We start from the raw sequence: 23,684 nt of genomic DNA, 5'->3' as shown, positions 1-23,684 counted from the left end.
AATGTCCTGTACAAAAGTAATCCTATTTCACTGCAGAATGCTTCATAGTTATGGTGGTAGTAATTCATCAGCCCAACTGAAATTCTTTTATCCATCTTACTAAGAGAAAAAACTTGACCAATGTGACACTTTTAACTAATGAATTACAGCCCATGGCTCTCTGGATCCTAGTCTATTATTAGAACCAATGCCAAAGGTGACTCTTAACTGATTGCTGTGTATTCATTCTAGGATATAAATATGAATACATACTAATTTCCTTTCCTTTTCTTGGGTGCCTTGACCTAGTGCTCTGTATTGAATACCTTGTGCCAACTTTTAAAATGTTCTTGACTTGGCCACATTTTCTTTTATTTGGAGACAGCCAAGGCATTTTCAGAAAACCAGTGGGAGTCTGTGCCTTAATGTTAGGGTTGAGGAGAGGAACCTTCCATTGAGTACTTCTAGGTCTTCAGGGCACTGCATTTTTTTTCTTGGATAGGTGAGTTTTGTTCTGAACAAAACTTTCTTGTTAGCTTTTCATTCTTGATTCTTAAAAGAGCATGAGGAAAACTTTTTCCTGTCCTTTTCCTGGCAGATGTATCTATCTGCCACCTGAAGTCCTGTTACATAGGAAAGTGCTCAAAATAATTTCTGTGTATTTGTGACAGCTCAGAGTCCTTGCCATTTCCCTTTCCAGGACTAGATGGTAGCACCTCGGCTTCTGAAAGGGAGCGTCTCATTAACCAATTCAATGATCCCAACAACAGCTCTGTTTGGCTCTTCCTCCTTTCTACACGGTGAGTGGAGGCTTGGGGTGTGGGGGTTGGAGGGAATTTAATACTGGATAGAGACATTTTTAAAATTATTTTCTCACATATCTTCACTTGAAAAAGCGTCACTGTTAGGACATCTGTGACAGTAGCTGCCTTGCACTTAGCCCTCAATTCAGGGAAAGAACAGAAGTTAAAGTTCTATCTTGTTGGAGGGTCAAGATTTGCCTTAGAGATTGTGGTAGAGGGAGAGAACAATTGCTTGTGATGATGCCCTATTTGTGAGAATTCTAGCAGAAGTATTTTAAGTCTTAAATTCCAGAGGAAGCTTCCTAAAGGATGAACACCATACCTGCCTTCCTGGCCTTACAACAACAAATGAAGTAATGGATAGAAAAGTATTTTTCAGGGAGTAATGTGATGCTTTTCCATATCCCTGAGCTCAAAGGATCTCTCTTTGGCTGTTAATGAGGAGTAGGGAGCTGTCTAGGTTCTAATAACCATGTCCAAGATGGCTGTTCTCTGAGGCTCAGCAGCAACAGAAACAGCTCTAGGATATTGTGGCACTGGAACAGGAATAGTTAATTCTGTTTTAAGGGTTATAGGTGACAGTAACAAAATGAAAACTGATTTTCAAATTTCCTTTATAAGTCAGTACTCTTCTGTAAATGAGTCTGGTGCTTGTTGACTTATATTTTAAAGAGCTGGATGCTTGGGTGTGAATCTGATTGGTGCCAACCGAGTTGTGGTGTTTGATGCCTCCTGGAATCCTTGTCATGATGCTCAGGCAGTGTGTCGTGTGTACCGCTATGGCCAGAAGAAGCCTTGTCATATCTACCGTCTGGTGTCTGACTACACTCTGGAGAAGAAAATCTATGACCGGCAGATTTCCAAACAAGGAATGTCAGGTGAGTCACCTCTCACTTTCCCTAAGACACCCATAGCATGCTGTCCAGGAGACAAAGTGCAGATGGAAATCACAGAGGAAAGGAGGATATGGGAATCTTGGCTTTGAAGTCTGTAGTCTTTTTTACCTTATTACCTCCTTTTCTACCTTAAAGGGCCTAAGTAAGCTCCTGTGGAATGCTTTGACTTTAATTTGTTAATGGCTAAATTGATTCTATATAAAACTTTTTTTTTCTTTCTCCAATTTTGTAATTTTTCATTTCTAGTTAATTTCTTAACTGGCTTCCCTGATGCTCCCTATGTCATTACCCTTTTCAGATCGGGTAGTAGATGATTTAAATCCAGTGCTAAACTTCACCCGGAGGGAGGTGGAAAACCTGTTGCATTTTGTAGAAGAGGAGCCAGACCCTGCCCAGCTGGCACTAAATATGAATAAAATCAAGGATTCTGTCTTACAACTTGCCTGTCTCAAGTACCCTCACCTCATCACCAAGGTATGTACTCCATCCTATTTGGTATACTTTACTCACCTGAAAGGTAATAGTACTCCTAAAAGGAGGTGGTTTTCTCAGTCTAAATTTATACCTTTACTGCCCAAAGAATGCCTGCTCCATCAGACTATTATTAAACAATGACTTATATAGGGCACTGGGCTTGACATTAGGGATGCAAAGATAGGATACACAGATCTTCCTCTCTCAGGAACTTGTAACTTACTGTTGCTTTTCTCATGTTGATAGTTTATGTAGTAGGGAAGAAGATTGGTCAACTTTTTGTGACACTTTTCTCCTTTCCTCATTTACCTATGTCCCAGGAGTATGGGTCATGGTGGCAGGGAATAGCCATTTTTTTTTCTTAGTCAGAATTACAAGGTATATAATGGCTAGCATAAAGCAAAATTGTATTTATTTCTGTTTTGAAGCAATTTTTGATTATTACCTCTGGAAGAACATCCTTGCTTAACTCCCATTTTTTTAAAACCTTTTCTTTTATCTTCTGTTTTTATATCACCTTCATCTCCAACTGTGTTCCTCCACTATCCGTTACCCTGCAGATCATTTGAAAAAGGCAAAAAAAAAAAGCACCTCAACAAAACTTACCACCACAGATTTTGTGCATGTGCAATGAATGTATCATGCTTTTAGACCCATGCCTCTAATGGGCATGAAAATGTCCCTTTTCACCATTTTTCTGCTGCCAAGCTTGACTACAATTCAGTTTCAGTGTTTTGTTCCTTCCATTCACTTTTTGATTGTTGGGTTGTATATTTCTGGGGCTTTCTTTACTCTGCATCAGTTCATCTAAGTCTTCCTGTGCTTCTTTGGATCCTTTCTGTTTGTTACTCCTCCTGGTGCAATAATGCTGTGTTGCCCTCAGGAGAAGCTCAACTGCTCATTGGAGGTCAGCTGAGTCAGTATGTAGAGGAAGAAATGTCTAACCCTCCCTGTTTCCAACAGGAGCCTTTCCAGCATGAGTCATTGCTCCTGGATCGCAAGGAGCACAAGTTGACTAAGGCAGAGAAAAAAGCAGCAAAGAAAAGCTATGAAGAAGAGAAGCGTGCATCTGTCCCTTACACACGTCCGTCCTATGCTCAGTATTATCCTGCCAGTGACCAGAGCCTGACCAGTATCCCTGCCTTCAGCCAGAGAAACTGGTGAGTGTCTAAATATAAGAGGCTTCCAGAAGCTAGAGCCAACATTTAATTTATTCTTTCTTTGAATATTAAGACAAAACAAAGCAACTTGTATTTATTTTTAAACAAAAAACTACACACACTGTTAAAACAATCTGTGTATTTAGCAGCATTGTTTGAGCAGCTTGTGCTTATATTACTGCAAGGAGAAGGGTGGGTTTGCTGAATATCGGACTCTAGGTGTCCTTAGAGACAGAGATTTCTGTGCTCCTGAATTTTTTGGAAATGAGAAGCCTGAAACTGAAAAATAACTTTCTTTCACATGTGGTATCCTTACTATCCTGATGTAACTAAGCCATTTATATCACTGGTGAGGTTTCCCTTGTTCTGGTATGAGTAATTTGCCTTCTTCTCAGTGGCAGTTTGGTTGCTAGAGGAGGACAAGTCTTTCAGGAGCTATGCTGTGAACCTGGGTTTTGGATAGAAGGCCTTTCTCAGTTTTTCACTCTTGGTTGCTAATGAGGTTTCAGCAAGTGGCTGAACTCTTAAGTATGTATGTATAATCTACTTGGACACCACAACTGTTCTGGCTCCAGAAAGAGGCAAAAACAGCTGTTGATAAGCTCTTTAGAATAAATCATAGTGCAGTTTTCTCTGTTTAATTTCCTTTCTCATTTTCAGACAATATATTTCCCAACTTTTACCTTCCTATTCAATAACCATGTCAGCTGCCCACTTTTACTGTTTGGTATATTATACTGATACATTTGGGATAATGTCTTTTTTTGTACATTTTGTACGTTTTTGTTGCTATTTTTAAGTGTCTTACATGAAAAATGTCAAATTAACATCTAGGATAAAGTAAATGGAACCACGTTCATTATATTTTTTAATTGTAGAAAAAGAATTTGGGATTTAAAAAATAGATTAATTTTGATGTAATTTTTGGTTCCATTTTTTCCAAGCAGATGAGCATCTTGTAATAATATTAAGGTTTTTCAGGGGGTGTCCCTTGGTGTATCACTTCATTGTGTTTTGGCTCATGTATTTTTATGCCCTTTAAATATTTTGAAATGAGTAATTCTTAAATATCTAGAAGCATAAATTGCTTGCATTTCCACATTTGGCTTGAAGTTTGCAGGTAGTGGGTGGCATTGTGTAACAAGATGGGACAGATTTAAAGCAGTGTCCGTTCCTTGTCTCCTTTGAGAGGGTGGCTTTTTTTGTTTTTGTCCTTTTTAAAAATATTCAGTGGTTTTGAAGATTAGGGCATATTTTTCTAACTACTTGGTTTCAGTTTATTTTTGAGTTTAAGTGATCATAGAATCTTAGTGTTGAGATATGGGAAGAGACTGTAAGGATTATCTAGTCTTAACTATATTATTTTACAGTCTACAAACCTGAGGGCCAAAGAAAGGAAAAAACTTGCCCTCGTCTAGGTGGAAATTTATCCCATACCTACTCCCTGACTTTATATTCAGGTTCTTCTCACTACTCCATGCTGCATTCCATAGGATAGCCCTTGTCTTTAGTCTTATGTTCCTGTTCATTAAGGAGATCTATTATTTAAAACAAATCCTGTGAAGGAGAAATAGTCAAAACAGTATGATTGCTGGGAATGTGTATGGGATGTGTATTTACAATAATAGCTAACATTTATAGAGTATTTATTATGTGCCAGGCACCATACTAAACGCTTTGATCCTTACCACAACCCTGGGAAATAACTGCTATTATTATCCCCATTTTGCAGATGGGACAGTTGAGGTAGACAGAGGTTAAGTGACTTACCCAGGGTGATAATGGCTAGTAAGTATCTGAGTCCAGATTTGAACTTAGGTCTTCCTGACTCCACACCCATCCCACTATCCACTATGCTAGGCTAATTCATGGGATCACAGATCTAAAGATGGAAGGGATTTCAGAAGCCATTTCGTCTGATCCCCTCATTTTAACACATAAGGTTAAAAGATGGGTACATAAGAGGAAACTCATCACAGAGGTGGGATTTGAACCCAAAGTCTCTGCTAGATGGCTCTCTCTTTGAGCACTGCTGCTCAGTTTAAATCACTGAAACAGAGGCTAGTGATTGTGTGCAAATGTTCTCCTTTAGCTAAAGATACTCCTACTGTTTTTAATATTTGGCATACCCAGCAGTGACTTCATAAGATCAGTTAGTAACATAAATTTTTGCTACTTTAACATTCAATGGAAATTTCCATTTAATTTCTCTTGTGACTTATCAAGGCAGTATCAACATTCAAATAACTTGAAAGGTGCTCACCTGACCATCTGTGTTTGGTAACATGAAAACCCTTCCAGGAATAAAGTTCTATAAGAATGTGAAAAGGCTCTTTTGAATCAAACCAGTAATTTATCCAATCTAGTATTCTGTGTCTGAGCAAAATCCCTGTATAGTCTATAGAAGCAGTTTTCCAGTACATTAAACTCAAGAAGTTACAGGTATTTCCTTAACCTCATCTAACATGGTTAGAGTAGTTTATTTCCAGGGTTCCTCCTAGATCTAACATTCCATAATTCCTAACTTCCTTTAATAAAAGCTGTTTTTATATATATATCTCAAGTCTCAATACTTGGGGGACCTAGAGAGAGCCATAAGAGCAAATTTTTTAAAAGTTATTTTCACATATTCCCCATGCAATACTCTTGCATATCGCCTGGTCTATGGAGGAATTCTTCACATTTGGTGTGGTTTGAATAGCTTCTAACTTCTGTGTCGTGCCTTATACTTTTTCCTGAGTGTCCTCTGGGGAATTACTCCTTGATCCAGACAAAGAACTAGTTTCTTCATAAAAATCCTAGGGAATTTGAAGGATTTTAAAATCATCATCAGGCATCTCTCCCTCTGCCCCTGCTCGTAGAAAAAGCATTCCTTGAAGCAGCATCTAGTTCTTAGTGCTTAAACTGATTCTGAAAGTTTCTTTCTCTTTCTCTCTTCCCTTTCTACTCCCTCTTTTCCTGTGTTCTACCCTTCTCTCCTTTTCCCTTTTGGATTGGCCAGGCACTGCAAGTCCCTCCTAATGATTGAACTCTGGGATATGGCTGGTAACTGAATTGAAACCTATGTTGAAAATTAAACAGTGTTCTCAATTGTTCAATATATATAGTTTAACACCTGCCATTGGCCGGCCTTGTGATCTAGTCATGCTGCAGGAAGGGAGGGGTAACAGAGAGATAGGAGGAAGATGATGATTGATGAAGGGGTCTTGGTAGATGAAGTAAAAAAAAATGACTGAACACCTGGGACAATTGTTCTCCTGCCTCAAAGAGAGGGTGGCTAAGGAAGCATTTTCTTTTGCTCATGAGACATTACTAAAGACTGAAAATCCTTGTGGAAGAACAAGCTAGAAGCTTTAATGAAAAATTTTTCTTCATCTTTTCTTAATCCCTGGTGTTAGAGGGAGCATGCCCCTAGCCAGGTACACCATAATCAGGAACTTAATTAGGGAATAGCAAAGTACCTTGTATTTGTATAACATTTTTTTGCAGTTTTCAAGGTGCTTTTCATATTAATTCAAATGGATAATCATAATACTGCTGTGAAGTAGGAAAGCAAGGATTATAATTTTTTGTTGAGGAATCTGAAGACTCAAATAAGCTAAATGACTTCAAGCCCCACTCCTAGCTAATGCAAGAGCCAGGCATAGACTCATGTCTTCTGGTTCTTGATCTGATGTTTTCACTAACAAAAACTGTCCTCCAAGTAAGCTAGAACCTCCCATTAGAAGGGACCCTCAAAACGCAACAGGCCAGAGTAAGTAAATGAGACCTCTTACGTTGACCACTTCTTGATCTTCATCTCCCTCTCTCAGGAGGCCAGCCCTGAAAGGTGACGACAAGCCTGTGGCCAGTGTCCGCCCTGTGCAGTCAACCCCCATCCCTATGATGCCCCGGCATGTCCCACTGGGCAGCTCAGTCCCTGCCTCAGCATCCAACCCAGCAGTTAATTTCCCCATCAACTACTTACAACGTGCAGGGGTTCTTGTACAGAAGATAGTTACAACAACAGGTCAGTGACTGAATTGGGCACAACTCTTTAAGTGCCACTTTTGTTCTTTTTTTTTTAAACCCCTACCTTCCATCATGGTATTGTGTATTGGCTCCAAGGCAGAAGAGTGATAAGGGCTAGGCAATGGGGGTCAAGTGACTTGCCCAGGGTCACACAGCTAGGAAGTGCCTGAGGTCAGATTTGAACCCAGAACCTCCTGTCTCTAGGCCTGACTCTCAATCCACTGAGCCACCCAGATGCCCTCGCCACTTTTGTTCTTAATTCATATTGTCATTCCACAAGCATTTAAGTATTTTTTATGTACTCAGATTTATGTTAGACATTATAATGGATGTAAGAGGAAGACAGAAAAATAGTCTCCATCTTAACTCGTGTCCTACTTTGAGACCTATGAAATAAATTTTAAAAAAATACAAGATGGTATAGAATTAAGTATCTATTTGTATGGTACATATTCTATACATGCTATTAGAATTTATAAAATTAAAAATATTGTTGTGGCATGGGATTTGTCGAGGTGGCCTTCTTGGAAATAATGAGTTTTAATATCACCTTGATTGTGGTGTAAATTTTTTGTGGTGTAAACATTTGCTGGGTGTAAATCTATGGCAGTGCTCTTCTTCCCTCAAGAATTTTAGCAAAATGGCTTTCCAAACACATCATCAGTACGAATGGACCCAGATCCCTTGATAACTTCAGGTATCTCTTTCTCCACTAGATATTGTCATTCCTGGCACAAACAGCTCCACAGATGTGCAGGCAAGGATCAGTGCTGGCGAGAGCATCCATATCATCCGCGGCACAAAGGGTGAGATGCTAGCGTCTAGGCGGATGGCCTGTTCCTTGAACTGTTGTCATTCCTAGACCAGAGGAGGGTGTAATACATGAGCCAGGTGTCATGCATGGGGAATTATGGAAATAAAATTAAGTTGGTCTCAAGAAAATCATAAAGCATGCCTCAAAAAGATATTGAGTAGATCTGCGGTTGGAGGAGGAGAGATTGAAATAAAAATGATTGAGACCAGGTAGGTGAGTTCAGTTAGTTTGTACCCTTGAAAATTAGTTCCCCTGTTGGGGTAGAAATGCAGGTAAAAACATATGATTTATCATTTGTTTATTTGGGTATATGTTTTGGGGTTTGGGTTCTATAAGTTCATTTGCTTACAAAAATGAATAATATGGAAATATGTTTTGTATGATAATACATGTATAATGTAGATTGAATTTCTTGTCAGCTCTGTGAAGGGGGAAGGAAGAAGGAAGGGGGACAATATGGACCATATGACTTTGGAAAACTTATTTGCAAATTTGTTATTAAGATAAAAAATTTAATTTTAAAAAAGAAAAGAAAATTGGTTCCCCAGGTTGAAGCCTCTTCTTCCAGACTTTTCCCAGTGTTGACCTTGGGTGTGTGTGAAATGGAATTAAATTGTGTGATTCTCAGAGTATAATATTGGCTTGCTTCCTCACCCTCACTCCAATATTCCCAGGCCAAAAGATGCCCAGTCGACTTTCCCAGGGGAAAGCTTTTAACATGTTTCAATCTAAAATTTCCCAGGACAAATCAACCTGAGAAGTACAGAAAGGTTTCTAAATTCAAGGTTGGTGATTTATAACAGGACAGAAAGCCTGGAAAAAAAATGCAGAGGCTTCTGAATTGAAGCCTCAGAAAAATAGAGAGACTTCTAAGGAGTGACACAGCTCTGCTTCTTATCTTGTGGGAATATTGGAGGGGGATAAAACTCTTGTTGGGGATATGTAATCGTTTTGTGTATTGAAGATCATAAGCTCAAAGACTATAGCATCATTGGAAGGAATCTTGCATCACTGGGGGGAATTTTGCATTAGGAATACTATAAAAAGTTCTGTTTTACATGAAGAAGCTGCAGATTGTCTCTAGGGCCATCTGCCACCCTTTCTGGACAGAGAATAAAAACTGGGCCCCATTTAATTTCATCCCACTCAATTTGGGGGCTCGTCCGGGATTCCAGAACACAAGAGGGTTCTGAATTCCCTTTTTTGGGAAGCAAGATTGGTCAGCCAGTGTTTTGGGCTGCCTCTCATAAGAAGGAGGTCTCTGAGACTTTCTGCCAGCTTCCACCCCAGGAGGAAGGGTAAGAGTGTGAAAGTGAAGTCACAGTGAGATTCAGAGCACAGAAAACTGAAGTACGGAAGAGAGTATGTTATGTACAAAGGAAAGGTCCAAGGTGTGGGGGAAGTTTGATTCTGACTCTGAAAAGTTCCTTGGATGTGCATTATTACAGTTGTGGAGCCTCAGATTATGTGTTTTCAGTGTTCTGTGAGGGGCCAGTCCAGAAACAAAGCAAAGCAATTGTTGTGTGTGTGTGTGTGTGTGTGTGTGTGTGTGTGTGTGTGTGTGTGTGTGTGCAAGAGATCCAGGGAATGGGGCAGAGTGGGAGGTGGTTTCTAAGTCTGTTGAGAATTTGCAAGGTTGAACAAACTGGCTAGCTTTGTAAGATATTTTGGATGGGAAAGTTCAGAGTTGAGGCAAACTAGGTGTTTTTCTGAGTTGCAAGACATCTCAGGCAAAACAGGTTGCACTGGTCTGAGAGTGAGCAGGCCAGATTGGCCAGTTTTCAGAATATGTTTGGATTGATGAAGCCATAATAAGAAAACTGGTGGAATTCTGCTGGCAAAGATTTTTACAGTTTCCAGACATTTGATTCTAAGGTAGACAAACAATGAATGTCAGAATGGGGCAAGGAAGTTCAAGAAGAAAGAATAGCAAGAAAGAAAAAAAGTTTATATGAAATCCCCCAGAAGCAACCCTTTAGGGGTTAAATTACAAGCCTGGGATAGTTTACCCCAATATAAACATATGGAATAAAGGAAAATGATAAAATGTTGTTGTTTCCATTGGGAGGCCTTCCCCTTGGTAAAGGTGCCTTGGTAGGTTTGGTTCTAAGGAGGAGTGGTCTTGTGAATGATTAAATGTTAAGCTTAAAACAGCCTAGAAATGAGAAAGAGTGTGTGTCTGTTGACTTCTGGCTGCCAAATATGGAAACATTTGTTTTGAAAGGAAAAGGAGGTATTAGAATTACATTACCAAAAGGAGGATTTAGAATTGTGTAGGGAGAATAAAAAGTTATGGGATCCACTCTTCCTCCTCCATATCCACCAGCTCCAGATCTCCTTCCTTCACATCTTTCTCTTCTCCACCACTATCTCCTATTCCCCAGGCACCACTCCCCCCCCCCCAAGAATTTAGCTTCTCTATCTGCTCCTCATGGACCCCTGTGTCGAAAACTTATACAGCTATAGGAGAATCAGAAAAATTTCCCTCTGGAGGAGAGGGGGAAGATCCACTGGGATAGGGGATTGGATTTGTTAATGCTCCTGAGTGGTTCTGAAATGTATCCTGTTCTCTCAGAGGAAGAGCAGGGCCAGATCAGGCAAGCTGCTATGAGGGTCTGGGATAATGAGCATCCTTATAGCACAAGGTGGACCAAAGAGTGAACAGAAATTTCCTCTCCAAGATCATTCAGATCACAATAATCCAGCCCATCAGGATAATATGAGAGATTTTAGGATAATTATTATTCTGGGCATGAGAGCAGCTATGCCCTAGAATCTGAATGAGATATCTGAAGCCAAACAGGAGAAAGATGAAATCCCCAAGGATTTTTTGAACTCTGGCCTGGATGTGACTAATTCTTGGCCAAATATTAGTAGGAAGCTCCAGAAAGTGGAATATTGGGCAAATGAGCCATTGAATAACCTCCTACTACAAGTCCAAAAGGCATTTGTGACTGTGAAAGAAGAGCTACAGCAAGAAGGACAGATTAGGAATGGAACATTCTTTTGGAAAGGCCCCCAGAGACCATATGTATCCCTCGTATGTGCTATAGCTGTGGAAAGACTGGTCACTTGGAAAAGGATTGTCTGGAGAGACAGAGAGCAGAAGATTTTCTCTCACAGAGACTGAAGACTCAAAGAGTTAGGGGCTCTTTGATGACTCCCACATTCTCACCCAGAGCCCTTGATAACATTGAGGGTGGAGATCAATCAGAAAGTGGAGATTAACTTCCTGATAGACACAGGGGTTGCTAGGTCATCTCTTATTGTACTGCCCTCAGGGGCTAAGCTTAGTGACAGGAAACTTATTGTGCCTGGGGTAAAAGGATAAAATGTTCTTGTCCCCATCACCCAAGCAATAGTAGTGAACTATGAGCAAGAGAAAATATCTGGACAATTACAATTTGCAAAGAAAGAATCTCCAGACCCCATTAGGTGGGACTTAGAGAAGAGAAATCCTCAGAAGTGAAGAGGGCTTTACTGTCAACACCTGTGTTAGCCTTGTCTTTTTTCAAATAGACTTTTCCACCTGTTCTAGAATGTATATAAGGGTGTGGTCCTGGGAATTCTCTCACAGACTTGGGGAAGACAAAAGAGATCAGTAGCTTTTCTATCTAAAACAAATGTTCCAAGTTTGCTTTCTATGATGATAATGAGAAGTAAACTTATAGTAACTGCTGACTGTTTAATGAAGTGCAATAGTATAAAAATTTAGTACCAGCTTTTTAGAAGAAAAAGGTGATGAAGCACTAAGATTTTTATGCTCACTGTCAGATCTGACTGATGGGGGATCCAACCTGAGGCAAATGAGACAGAGTTAAGTAATGCAACAAGGCTTTATTGTGGGAAAGGAGATGGGGGAAGAGGAAAGGAGAGTGGGAGGGGGCCCACAACTTGAAGATGGCTCTCTACCAGGATGGAGAAGGGGGAAATCTTTTATAGGGTGATGATCTAGGATGAAATAACCTAGGTTGCCTCTAATTAGTCAAAGTTGGGGTGTGAAGCTCATTGGATAGTCCTGAGGGGATGTGGAACCTTAATCTCTGTGGGTGGGAAGTTCTCAGGCATGATAGTCATTGATGCAGGAGGTCATTTGTCTAGGCCTGACAGCAAAGTCCTGATATTCTCCTTGTTTTTACTGGACCTGGAAAGTGCTCTGAAAAAGGAGGAAAGGGAGGGGGCTTTGGCCCCCGTCAGTCAGATCTGACACTCACAAGTGAAAATGCTATGAGCATTGGGAAAGAAAAAGTTTCATATCTGTAAATGTGAAATGGAACATGTATCAGTAGTTTGGAAACTGTTAAATGATTTCTAAAATATGGCTAAGTGTTGTATATGGGCTGCTGCCAAAATTTGTACTTTTGTAAAAAATGATTTCATTGTTTGAATGTAATTTTTGTTTAATCATAAATTATTTATGAATGTGTATTGTTAACTAAATGAATGTCTTAGTTGAATTGGATAAGACAATGTGCTAAGATATGTAAATGATGCAATCTTTAAGAAGAATGAAAATTACTAATTAGCAGATAAATATAATGCCTAGTGGAGTGAAGTTTATTTGACTAATTAATGGTGAAAAGCAAGTAAAAGAAGGTGAGAATGATGGATTAGAATATTAAGGGATTTTAATCAGAGTATGGAGCTTTTAGGTGAAGTCCTGGAAGAGTTATCATATGTAAAGTTTCAGATATGTAGGTATGTGAGGTATAAGAAGGCAAAACAGAAAGTGCTTTTGTGCTTTGAGCAGACGCTTTTTGGAGGGGAAAAGAATGAATGTTTTGAGACTATCAAATTTAAGCAGTTAACTCAGTTAAAACTATAGAGTAAGAAGAGTGTAAGGACTAAAATAGTCAAAGAAAGTATAAAGAAAATACAGAATTGATATTTACTGTATGGGAAAGATAAAGGAAAAAAAACATTTTATCTGTAAACTTATAGGGCTTTAAGAAGCCATTAGAGTAGGCAGAAAGCCTACAAAACTAATACAAAAAGCTCATTTGGGTTATGGGATTTCAGAATAATGGAATTGGACTACTGGGGTAAGCTTCTCAGGGCTGTAATGGGTAGAATTTGCTGTTTAAGGTAAAAGGCTCTTGGAATTTCAACTGATTATTGTGAGCTTGGAATTCTGGTATGGCTGAATTCAGGATCTATCAATCCACCATTCAAGAGAAGAAAGACAAGGCACTCAGAGGACAAATGAAAATTCTTATAAGGAGTTGGGAGAGGATAATCTTAGCCTGAAGCTAGGATGGGATTCTTCTGACTTGGTGAGGCCCACTGGATTCTGATGGTCCCTGAGTGAAACAGTCATGCCATGAGCCTTTGATAGCTCTGGCCTTTACTTGAAGTTAGTGTTAAGTCACCTTATGTCCTCTTAAGCCATAGATCTAAAGGAACCAGTGAGGACAGTTACATTCTTTTCCTTTTATGACAAATTCCTATGATCAGCACAGAAGGCAGATTGTAAAGTGAAAGTTTCCATTTCCCAAACAACCAAGTAGATCAGTAGTTGGTTAGAATTTATCAAGTGCTAGCTAAGTGAGGTTTTTTTAATAATATGTATTCACTGTCAAGGTGCTGTAGAAACAGAAAAGGGGACCTCCAGTTTTTATTGATCTGCAAAAGTGTTACTTACATGTTCATAAATATTGTTGAAATCTGCCTTGCAAAAGAGGAGCATCTCAAGGATCACTGTAAGTAACTTGGAGCAAAGGGAGCAAGTTTCCTGAAAAGACTCATCCCTGGTCTGTCAGAAGATGATTTCTGAAGACAAGTTTGTTGGCTATGGGAACATTACCCAAGTGCAAGGAAATCTAGTGTTTAATCAGTTTTGTTGCTATTGTACTGATTTTCTCTATCAGAAACTTTGTTGAAAATATGTAGATAATAGTACTGAGAACGATGATTTTGAGGAAGCGGAAGGTTCAAGATTTAGAAATGATTAATGAAGATTTTGATTTGGAAACTGAAATTCTTCAACACAGTTAGCAAAAAGAGGGAAATTGAGGCATTTGAGAATAACATTTCTGAAATAAGAAAAGGAGGGAATTGTGTGAGATGGAATTAAATTGTGTGATTCTCAGAGTATAATATTTGGTTTGCCTCCCTATTCCCACCCTCACCCCAATATTCCCAGGCTAAAAGACACCCAGGGGAAAGCTTTTAGCATGTTTCAATAATGTTAAATTCACACAGAACATTTGTTGCTTATCTAAAATTTCCCAGAATAACTCAGCCTGAAAAGTAGAGAGATTTCTAAACTCAAGGTTGGTGATTGATAAAAGGACATCAAGCCTGGAAGAAAATGCAGAGGCTTCTGAATTGAAGCCTGAGAAAAAGAGAGACTTCTCACAAATGACATAGCTCAGTTTCTTATCTTGTGGGAACATTGGAGGGGGGATACAACTCTTGTTGGGGATATGTAATCCTTTTGTGTATTGAAAATCACAAGCTCAAAGACTGTAACATCACCCGGGGGGAGGGGGGGGTTCTTGCTTCAGGAATACTATAAAAAAGTCTGTTTTACATGTCACTAGGGCAATTGGCCACCCTTTCTGGACAGAGAATAAAACTGTCTTTTTATCACTTCTACTCTCTCTAATCCAATTTATTGTAGGTGGGAGATTTTCAAGTCCTATTTAATCTCATCCTACTCAGTTGGAAAGACAAGAGATGACATGTGTGTGACTTTTTTCTTTATAATATAGGCTGCCCTTTTCTTGATTTAAAATTTTTAAATTGATAAGATGTATACTGGTAAAAGCTACATTTTAGAGAGGAGAAAGGAGTCCATTCCTATTTTATTGTCCTAACAGAATTTGGCAGCCTGATGACTTTAAACCTATAGCCTACTTCTAGTCTCTTCAGATAGAATGATCTTTTTGATATGAAGGAGGCATGAATATGATTATTCTCTGGGCTTGGAGAATATTTCTGGCTAGGTCCATTAAATGTCTAAAGAGTTTTTGGATATTCTACTTCAGTTAATTCCTGATGTTGCCAGTAGGGGGACACACAATTGCCACCAAAATATGCTGATGGCACAGTACAAAGGTGGTGCCTTCTCCATTTGGTACAGCTCTCTTGAGAATTTAGCCCAAGTCCCCAAAACCAAAGGGGTTTGATCCCTTTGGCAAATGGAGCCCAGGCTTTAGTGTTCCTCTCTGACAGGAAGTAGGAAGACAGAGTTGGGTGAAGGCAGGCAAAGCCTTAGGAACATGGCCTGGACCTGGAATGAATGTAGAGAACAACCCAACTGAGGAAACCCCTCTACCAGTTCCAGTTGGTGCAGAGTTTGAGTGACTCCCTCTTACCAGTTGTTGATAGAGGCAGGGTTTGGACTTCCCTCTCCATAGCCCTGGGCTGCTTATTGCTGCAGACCTTTAGGAGCCAGGCTTTGGCTGATGAAGCCAATTTCTCATTTCTGTACACCCTTGAACCCTTCATAGGTTTGGAGGGGAGGAATGAGAACAAGCATTTGTGTGACGGGCACTGTGCTGATAAGTGCTTTACAAACATCTCATGGATCTATCATGGCAGTTTTCTCTAGTCTTCTTGTCCATTTCAGGGACATATATCCGGACCAGTGATGGGCGGATTTTTGCCATCAGGACAACTGGAAAACCAAAGGCTGATGATGATCGCCGGACAGCTGCCTCAGGTGCCTGTGTGACTCTCTTACCTCTAACTAGTTGACCAAATCGCACTTTGACCTCTCTTTTCTCTTCATCTTCCTTCACAAGGAGAAATATGCCTGGTCTGAGTCTAACCTAATCTTTTAGGCCCCTAGTGGCAGTGTTCAATTATTATATAAAAAACTTTTATCCTAGTCTTAGGGCACAGTGCCTTGCCCCTAGTGGATACTCTATGTTATTGGACTTTTAGAAGAATTGAGACCAGGGAGCTGAGTTCAGTTTGTTCCCTTACAAATTTGATCCCCCAAATTGCAACCTCTTCGTGGTGTTGACCCTGGGTTTATAAGCATGGCTAGGTCAAGAGCCGTTTCCCTCGATTCCAGGGTGGGTCTTATGATCTCCTTGTGCCTGAGCACTCCACTAAGTAGTCAGTTTCTCCTTGACCTTGCTAACTCCCAGATATATATATGTTTTGCTCTCAGGATCCCAGGGTCCGTCTCTAGAGTCCACAAGCAATGGCAGACATAGTGCCTCATCGCCCAAACCCCCCAACACAGAGGATCTGGCCAGACCTATTTCCCCTGACAGCCCTGAGATCATCAGTGAATTGCAGCAGTATGCAGAGGCTGCAGCTGCTCGAGAGACCCATCACATCTCGCCTAGCACCAACCCTGTCTCCTCGGGTCCCCCAGTCCGGCCTCCAGACAATAATGCAGTCCCTGGGACAGCTCGAGGGCCTGAGCCTCGCTTAGGGAGCCATTGCCTGGCTCTTTCCCTCCCGGCCACCAGCCAGCCCAGTGATGGGCACCCAGTACTGGACTTACGGGGCAACAAACGCAAGTCGGCCTCGCCACCTGCCACAGAGGAGCCAGCCCGCCGGCCGCCCAAAAAGTGCCAGCTGCCAGCCCCCGTGCAGCCGTATGAACACGGGTACCCAGTTTCCAGTGGATTTGCCATGCCTCCAGTCTCTTTAAACCACAACCTCACCCATCCCTTTACCCCCCAGGCGGGGAACTCCTTCTACATGGGCACTGGCTCCTCCTATTACCAGCTGCCCAATCTGCTGGCAGACTCTCCCCTGGTATTCCCAGTGACTACTGACCCCCTCCTGCCAGCTGGCCCAGTCAGCTCTTCTTCTGCTGCTACCTCAGCCACTGCCAGTGTCCCTTCCTTCATGCTAAACCCCTCTGTGACGGGGATGTTGCCCAGCTACTCACTCCCCTTCACACAGTCTCTCCTGCCCGAGCCCAGGATGTTTGCACCCTTCCCCTCCACCATTCTGCCCGGCAGCCTTGCCCGGGGCATGTCAGTCTATCCAGGCTATATGTCCCCCCACTCGGGGTACCCAGCTGGCAGTCTTCTACGGTCCCAGGTGCCTCATTTTGACTCCCACGAGGTCTCGGAGGTGGGGTGCAGTTCCAATGAGGATGAGGACAAGGACGATGATGTGATAGAGATCACGGGGAAATAGCTGGGGAGCCCCCACCACCTTACTCTGGTCCCACAATGGGCTTCCCACTGGGATTGGAGGGCAAAGATTAGAGCTCTGAAGATAGGGCCCAGAGAGGGAGAATAGTAGGTGGGACAGGGGCTGTCTATCATTCTTAAATATCAGGGGTCTGTGCTGTTTAGCAAAGAAGGAGAAAATTCAGACTGCTACAGAAGAGGAAGATTGAGGACTGGGGACCAGGAGAGAACATCCTGCCTTCTTCCCAACCTGTGCTGTCTGCCTGCCTGCCTGAATGGAAGATTACATGTAAAGCTTGGTTCTTCTGGCTTAAGTATGGAGACTTCCATCCAACTTCTGGCTTTTGGGAGCTGCCTTACTGGGTGACTTAGCCTGACCTGGGGAGGCCAGGGGGAGAGTGGAGAGGAAAGGCAAAGGGAGAAGGGAAGGTAGACTCAGATCCCATTTGAAGTGGTGATATTTCTTGGGGATGAAGCAAGAATTTAGCTAGAAGTCGTGTGTGTGTGTGTGTGTGTGTGTGTGTGTGTGTGTGTGTGTGTGTGTGTGTGTGTGACACAGCATAGTAGGAGGGAAGGAAGGGTTCTGGGGGATAGGGGCTGGGGAGAACTTGAAATTTTCTTAATTGAAATTAAAATGTAGTGGTTTCTTTCCAGCTTGAACAGTGGGTAAACAGAAGAGACTTGGCTCAGGGTTGGGAGAGTTGCCTTTTCACAATTCCACCTAGAAATGGGATGACTGAGAAGACCTGGTTGGACCCACTGTCTGAGATGCAGGTTCTCAGTGCTGCATTTGCTTTAGGATTTGAAGAAAAATACAAAGATTATACATTGCCAGGTTGTGTTTCTCCTTGCCATGTCTGTGTCTCTGGGCAGCTTTTGCTTTCCCTCTTGAAGGGAAGCTGTATGTGTATCCTGTGAGGGGGTGGGTGGTGGGGTGGGGAAGGTTCACTGCCATGTATGGAGAGTTTCTTGGTGGTGGGATCAGCTGGAACTCAAAGAGTTTATAAGACTGAACCCCAGTGACCTGGCCTAATGGTATGTCTTTGTTCCCTCCTCCATTAGAAATCTCCATGTTAATTTATTTCATGAAGGCAATTATTTATTATTGGGGGTTTTCATTTCATTTTTCATTTACCTTAGAGGGAGGGGTTTGGGAGGGAAAAGGGGTGGGAGAAAGGAAGCAAATGGGTATGGGGAGTTTTATGGTCTCCCTCACCCTGTGGTTGTAAGAAAATCTATATGGACAGGGAATCAGTCTTGGCTGGAAATTAGAGGATTTGACCAAAGTGTAGACTGTAGTTAGGACCAATGCATTTTTAGGTGGTGATTTCCTAGGATTAGTGTGGAAGCCATGGAATTGGCTGCAAAGTGAGAAGGGAGGAAACAAAGTGTCCTGGTTTGGGACCTTCAGTGGATTTCATTCCTGGAATGGGGAAGTGGCCTATGGCTTTGGAGCATTGGCTGCCTTTTCAGTTCCTTGGAGCTTGTCTGTTGATGATAGATTTGGAAGGAGGGAAACACAAACTTGGTTTCAGGATAAGGAACATTCTAACTCCTAAAGTATATCCTTTGATGAATATGCTGAATTTGGCCATTTTTTCCAATGGGAAGGAATTGTGTTAGCATCATTCCTCCCCTCTCCTGAATCTTGGGTTTGACTTCCATTTTCAGAAGCAAACTAGTCATTCTGGGCTCAACTTTTTCTTGGTGACAGTGTCTAGGATAGTCCATTCTTTAAGCATAAATACTGCCCATTTTAGGATTGGCATTGGGTTTTTGAGTTGCTAGGGTTTTATTATTGGCTGAGGTGAGAAGGATGAGCCAGACAAATAGCCTTTGCCTGACAAGCTTTCCGAAGGTGAGAGCTGTAGCTGATGACCATGTCTCCTCAGGCTGGGAGGTTGCAGCAAGTTCCTTTGGTGGGTCATTTCTGTTTCCTCCCAGCCCTATGAGGAGAGCATGACCAGACTGACCCTAGGAGTAAGAGCTTTTGTGAATTTTCTGTCCAAACACTGTTTCCATTGTTCAAAGGACTAGGTGTACTGAGTTGTCATCCCCAAGAAGGGGGACAAAGAGAAGATGGATAATAGGGGTGTGTGCACAATACAAGTGCACATGTATGTACTGTTGTCTAAAAATGCCAAAAGTGGAACCTTAGAGCTTACTTTCTCTCTGTTTTCATAGGCATTCTGTCAGACATACCTAACTCTGCTACTCATAGAAGCCTTAGATCTACAGTTTAGCTATGCAAATTATTTTTGATTAATTTAAGAATAGCAGTTCAAACCAGTGTTTTCTCTTTCAGACACTTCCCACGAGTTGACAGTAAAGGGGCTCCACTGGCACAGGCTCAGGTTTAAACTGGCACAGTAGAAGGGAACCAATCTGAACCCACTGGGTTCATTCACTACCTGACTTGTGCTGGTGGCTCCAAAGACCCAATACCAGGAAGGGTCTTTAGTTATGTGTTGGGGGGAGGGAGGCTATGCCTTTCCTGCTGCCATTTTACACACCCACCTCTTAGAAATCACTGACACTGATTGTATCATCACTTTGTCACTAGAGTTGGTGGGCAGGCTAATGAGGTGGAACTGGCACCAGGACCAGGATCACAGATCCCTAAGCAGGATAGTGAACAGTGAAAGACCCCTTGGTGTTTGCCAGGTCATGAATGGTCTCACAGGGTTGGCTGTAATGAGGGCATGTACCTGCCTTCTTTTCTTTCACATGTGGTACCAGGGGTTACTTCCCACAGTCACAAACACCTGCTCCATCTTTGAAGGCCAAAGCTTTGGGAGGCTGGTCTTGCTGAAGAAGGCCTTCTTTGATGATCGGGGTTGTAGATTTTGTGGGAAAGTGGGATGGTTGGGGGATCTGAGTTTCTGAGGGTTTTATAATGAATTTTAGAAAAACAAAACCCTGTCTTTACTGCTGCCTTTCTGTGTATGTCTGTCATGTATGTTTGTGTACACACGTGTGTGTGGGCTTTATGTATGTGAGGGAAGCAGATGGTGTCATGGAGGCCATGAGAATCATATTCTTCTTGCCTGCCTTCACTGAGGGAGGGACAAATGGCAGTGGCTTTCACTGTCCAGATTATGTATGGTAAAGATGGAATAAGGAGGAGGGTAGTGTATCCAAGGTAATTCTTGGACTGGTGACATCTCTGGGTTTGGGTTTTTTTTTAAACCGTATACATCTGGTTTATTATAGATTTGCTGCTTATACATTTTGCTCTTAGTCATAAGGGCACAGTACAATTATGATACAGAAACAGCTGTAGTGAAGCTAACTTTGGATTTGAACTACACTCTTCCATTTTTTTAAATGTCTTTGTGGTCTTGAATTGGTGCAGATGTTATCAATATTTATGATTCATGTATAAGTTGGAAAAGGAATAAACTCTGTGTCCTAGAGCAGTTTCATCCAGTCCAAATACACATCCGAGACTGACTTTACTTGACTTCTATGCTCCTTAAACTAGGAGTATCGATTCCTATAACATCTTAGCCAGAAACAACTCCCAATCAGACACTGCTTTATAGCTAAAAATTCAAGGTGATTTCTGCACACCCCTAATTCACATCTACATCCATTATCTACCCAAATTTCCTCATCCAGAAGTCTGAATGAAAGAGAAATGAGCCATTTCAAAATTTCAATTTTGCTGCCTGGTTGAAAAAGTGAACCAAACTAGCAGTCTTTCTTGGTGAGAATCTTTACTAGATCTTACCCAAAAAGTGGCATCAGCAGAATAGGGCCTTTTCAGTCATTGCCAAGAGCCCATGTTCTTTTGTTTGATCCTATTTATATCAAATGTAAGATGCACTATTTGAGCACGAGTCATCTTGTCAATGTCTTTTAACTGAATACGTGATATGTACCTGACATTCCTCTCTTCTCTTTGTCAAGAGAAGAGCCCATTCCTCACTTGACACGGCTATGACCTCCCTAAATCCTACCAATTTCTCTTAGTGAAATAACACCCAGCTTCTCCCTTCTCATTCAGTCATACCTACAAAGAAAACTGACCCCTTTCAGTCACCAGCTTGAAATATTCTGAAAACAGGTGCCTGGCCCAAGCAATCATGCGCTCAGTCTCTTCAGAGATCAGAGGAGAAGCTTCCTTACTTGGCTGTAATCTGTTCCTGGTTCAGAGCGGAGGCTTAGCCTTCGGTCTGGTTCTAAGTGTGTTCTTCTGGAAGATTACCCTTTATCTTTCTTCTTCGCTGTCTCAGGTCTTTCTGCCTAAGGTTGTAGCGCTGGATGTGCCTACTCCTTATTGCCTGATCCATTTCATTCCTCTGTCCTAGACCATACGGACAACCGAGTCTTAAAACTTCTAAATTCTTGGCCAAGCAGATTGTAACTTCTCTACCTACCATGAACCCTCAAACCAAAATTAGGGCACTCAGTCATGAGAGAACATGAGATCCACTGGCCTTGGTCCAGTGCCTTTGTGTAAATCTGCCTTTTTAAAAAGAGGTCCTGTAACTAAGTAATTTGTCATTTTAGGAAGGGGCAGACTACTCTTTATAGCAGCTGAAGTGACGTGTTTTCTCTCCTGGGCATCTCTGTAAGGATGGTGTTTTAAGTATATTGCTCAGGACCTCATACTGTGATGTAACCCAGGACTAGGTGGCAGCATGAGCATAGCCTGAACTTGGAAGATTGTTTCCAATCTGGATGTGTTCATTAAAACTGCTCTTAGGAGGGTCTTAAGAACATCGTGGGGGAAAGGGAGACTAGAGGAATCCCCAACCCCATCCCAGGACTGACTTTTTTCCTATAACTTGAATTGATGAGCACCATCTACTGAGGGTGGGTGGGGTAGGATTGATCAGTGGACCAGGTTCAAGGGAGGCCAAGAGGGGAGTTGCACTGGATGAGCACTAAGGCCACACTGCTGATAGGAATGGGGAGGCACTTGGGACCCAGTAACTGGCTTTGGTTTTCAGTTTTCTTTTCCTTTGGATGCCATTTGAGTCTGGGGTCTGCCTTTGGGGATTGAAAAGAAGAGATTCTGTATCAGGGCCGGCTGGCCCGCACGAATGATCATGTGCTTCCCTCTTCTCTCTGTGAGGCAGGATGTCTCCTGCCCCAGGGACTGGACAACTGGTCGTTTCTATGACGTATTTATTTTTACTTGTGTTTCATGTCACTTTTTTTAAAAAAGCAAACAGAACAATTGTAAGTCAGTATAACTGCCTATCGGTTTTCTTTCTCTCTTTTTGTAAAATAAAATTTAAAATAAAAAAAAAAAGAGGCAGCTCTCTGGACTCAGTTTTATCTAGACAGACACTGTCCCCCCTATCCATAGTATTTTAAATGGCTTAGGAGATGGGACAACAGGAGGTGGCACTACATGGTGGTTAGAGGGGCCGGCTGCCTAGCTCCAGAGAAGGCCTCTGCTGCTCCAGAGCTTATGAAGGAAACATCTCTGGCCTTAAGGAGAACAGTGTGCCCCAAAGGGCACTCTCTGGGCCTGGAAGGACATCAGACAGGGGAGTTTGGGGTGGGAGAAGCATATGGAAGTGAAGTTAGAGATATGTTGACTCCCATCTACCAGTCCAAAGAGATTGGGAGACTTGGAGTGAGGCCCAAATGCAAGAAGCATATCCCAGAAGGGGGCCTCTTAATGAAACAATTTCAGTCTGAAGGCTGTGAGCAGCAGCTCCTGGAATATTAGAACTGAGAGAACCTAGAATCCACTAAGAATCCTCCCTTGTTTTCTAGGTGAGGAAACTGGCCTGGCTAGGGACCACACTTTGCCTGCAGTCCAAAAGGGCTCTTGACTGCTCACTTAGTGCTCTTGTTCCTGTGCTTGATCCTGATGTCCAGGGATCTGGGCCTAAGAACTCTACTTGGGTTTGGGCTAGAAGCAGGTGAGACCAAAGTGCATTTGGAAAACTCAGTTCTGGAAGCCCTGGCTGCCCTCTAGTGGTTTTCAAGGGCCGATGCTACTATCTGGGATGCCCACGTGGTAAGACTGAACCCTCCCAAAGGAGGGAAGAGTGAAGACAGCATCACTGCAAGATGACCCTGAGCTCATGGCGATTAGCACACCCGAACCTCCTTTCCCAGCATAAGCCCTGGCTCCTCTTGACAGAGTTCTTGGTGCCAGCGGGAAAGGTAGAGCGCCAGTAGTTTTGAAGGTTCAAAGTGATTCCACTGGGAACTTTGGATTACCTTCCTCTTTGTACTAATCTGAAAGAGGAGACTCATACAGGGTGAGACACACTCTAGTCTCTGCAGGCTAGGCACAGACTAGGCACTTTGGTTTGACTTAAGGGTTGCCCTACTGACAGCTGGTCTCCATATTTTCTGGAAGATGTTATTGACCCCTGGGAAGCAGGGGCACTGAACTTCCACATTTCTTGCTAGGATTGTCTAAACAATACCGAGGGGTCAGATGACACAAAGATGGCCTAATCCACAGC

General features: G+C 42.1%; 1 protein-coding gene across 8 annotated transcripts in view; it reads left to right on the top strand.

Moving 5' to 3' along the window:
- Positions 1-22,513, top strand: part of RAD54L2 (RAD54 like 2) — a 202,898-nt gene extending 180,385 nt beyond the window's left edge. For 4 of the 8 annotated variants that reach the window (XM_016424608.2, XM_056804998.1, XM_007500532.3 and 1 more), the window contains 9 exons: positions 680-779; positions 1,455-1,660; positions 1,977-2,152; positions 3,116-3,312; positions 7,125-7,321; positions 8,040-8,129; positions 15,711-15,803; positions 16,260-17,149; positions 17,410-22,513. In XM_016424608.2, coding sequence (XP_016280094.2) covers positions 680-779; positions 1,455-1,660; positions 1,977-2,152; positions 3,116-3,312; positions 7,125-7,321; positions 8,040-8,129; positions 15,711-15,803; positions 16,260-17,149; positions 17,410-17,616 — 2,156 coding nt within the window. In that variant the 3' untranslated portion in view covers positions 17,617-22,513. Of the gene's footprint in view, positions 1-679; positions 780-1,454; positions 1,661-1,976; positions 2,153-3,115; positions 3,313-7,124; positions 7,322-8,039; positions 8,130-15,710; positions 15,804-16,259 lie in introns of all 8 variants that reach the window. The other 4 variants (XM_016424612.2, XM_016424609.2, XM_016424611.2 and 1 more) reach the window with 4 other exon arrangements.
- The last annotated feature ends 1,171 nt before the right edge of the window (positions 22,514-23,684 follow it).

Source organism: Monodelphis domestica, chromosome 7 (assembly GCF_027887165.1).
Source record: "Monodelphis domestica isolate mMonDom1 chromosome 7, mMonDom1.pri, whole genome shotgun sequence".
In the NCBI taxonomy this organism is placed as follows: Eukaryota; Metazoa; Chordata; class Mammalia; order Didelphimorphia; family Didelphidae; genus Monodelphis; species Monodelphis domestica.
The sequence above is the reverse complement of the archived record's forward strand: the minus strand, read 5'-3'. Positions and strand labels throughout refer to the sequence as shown.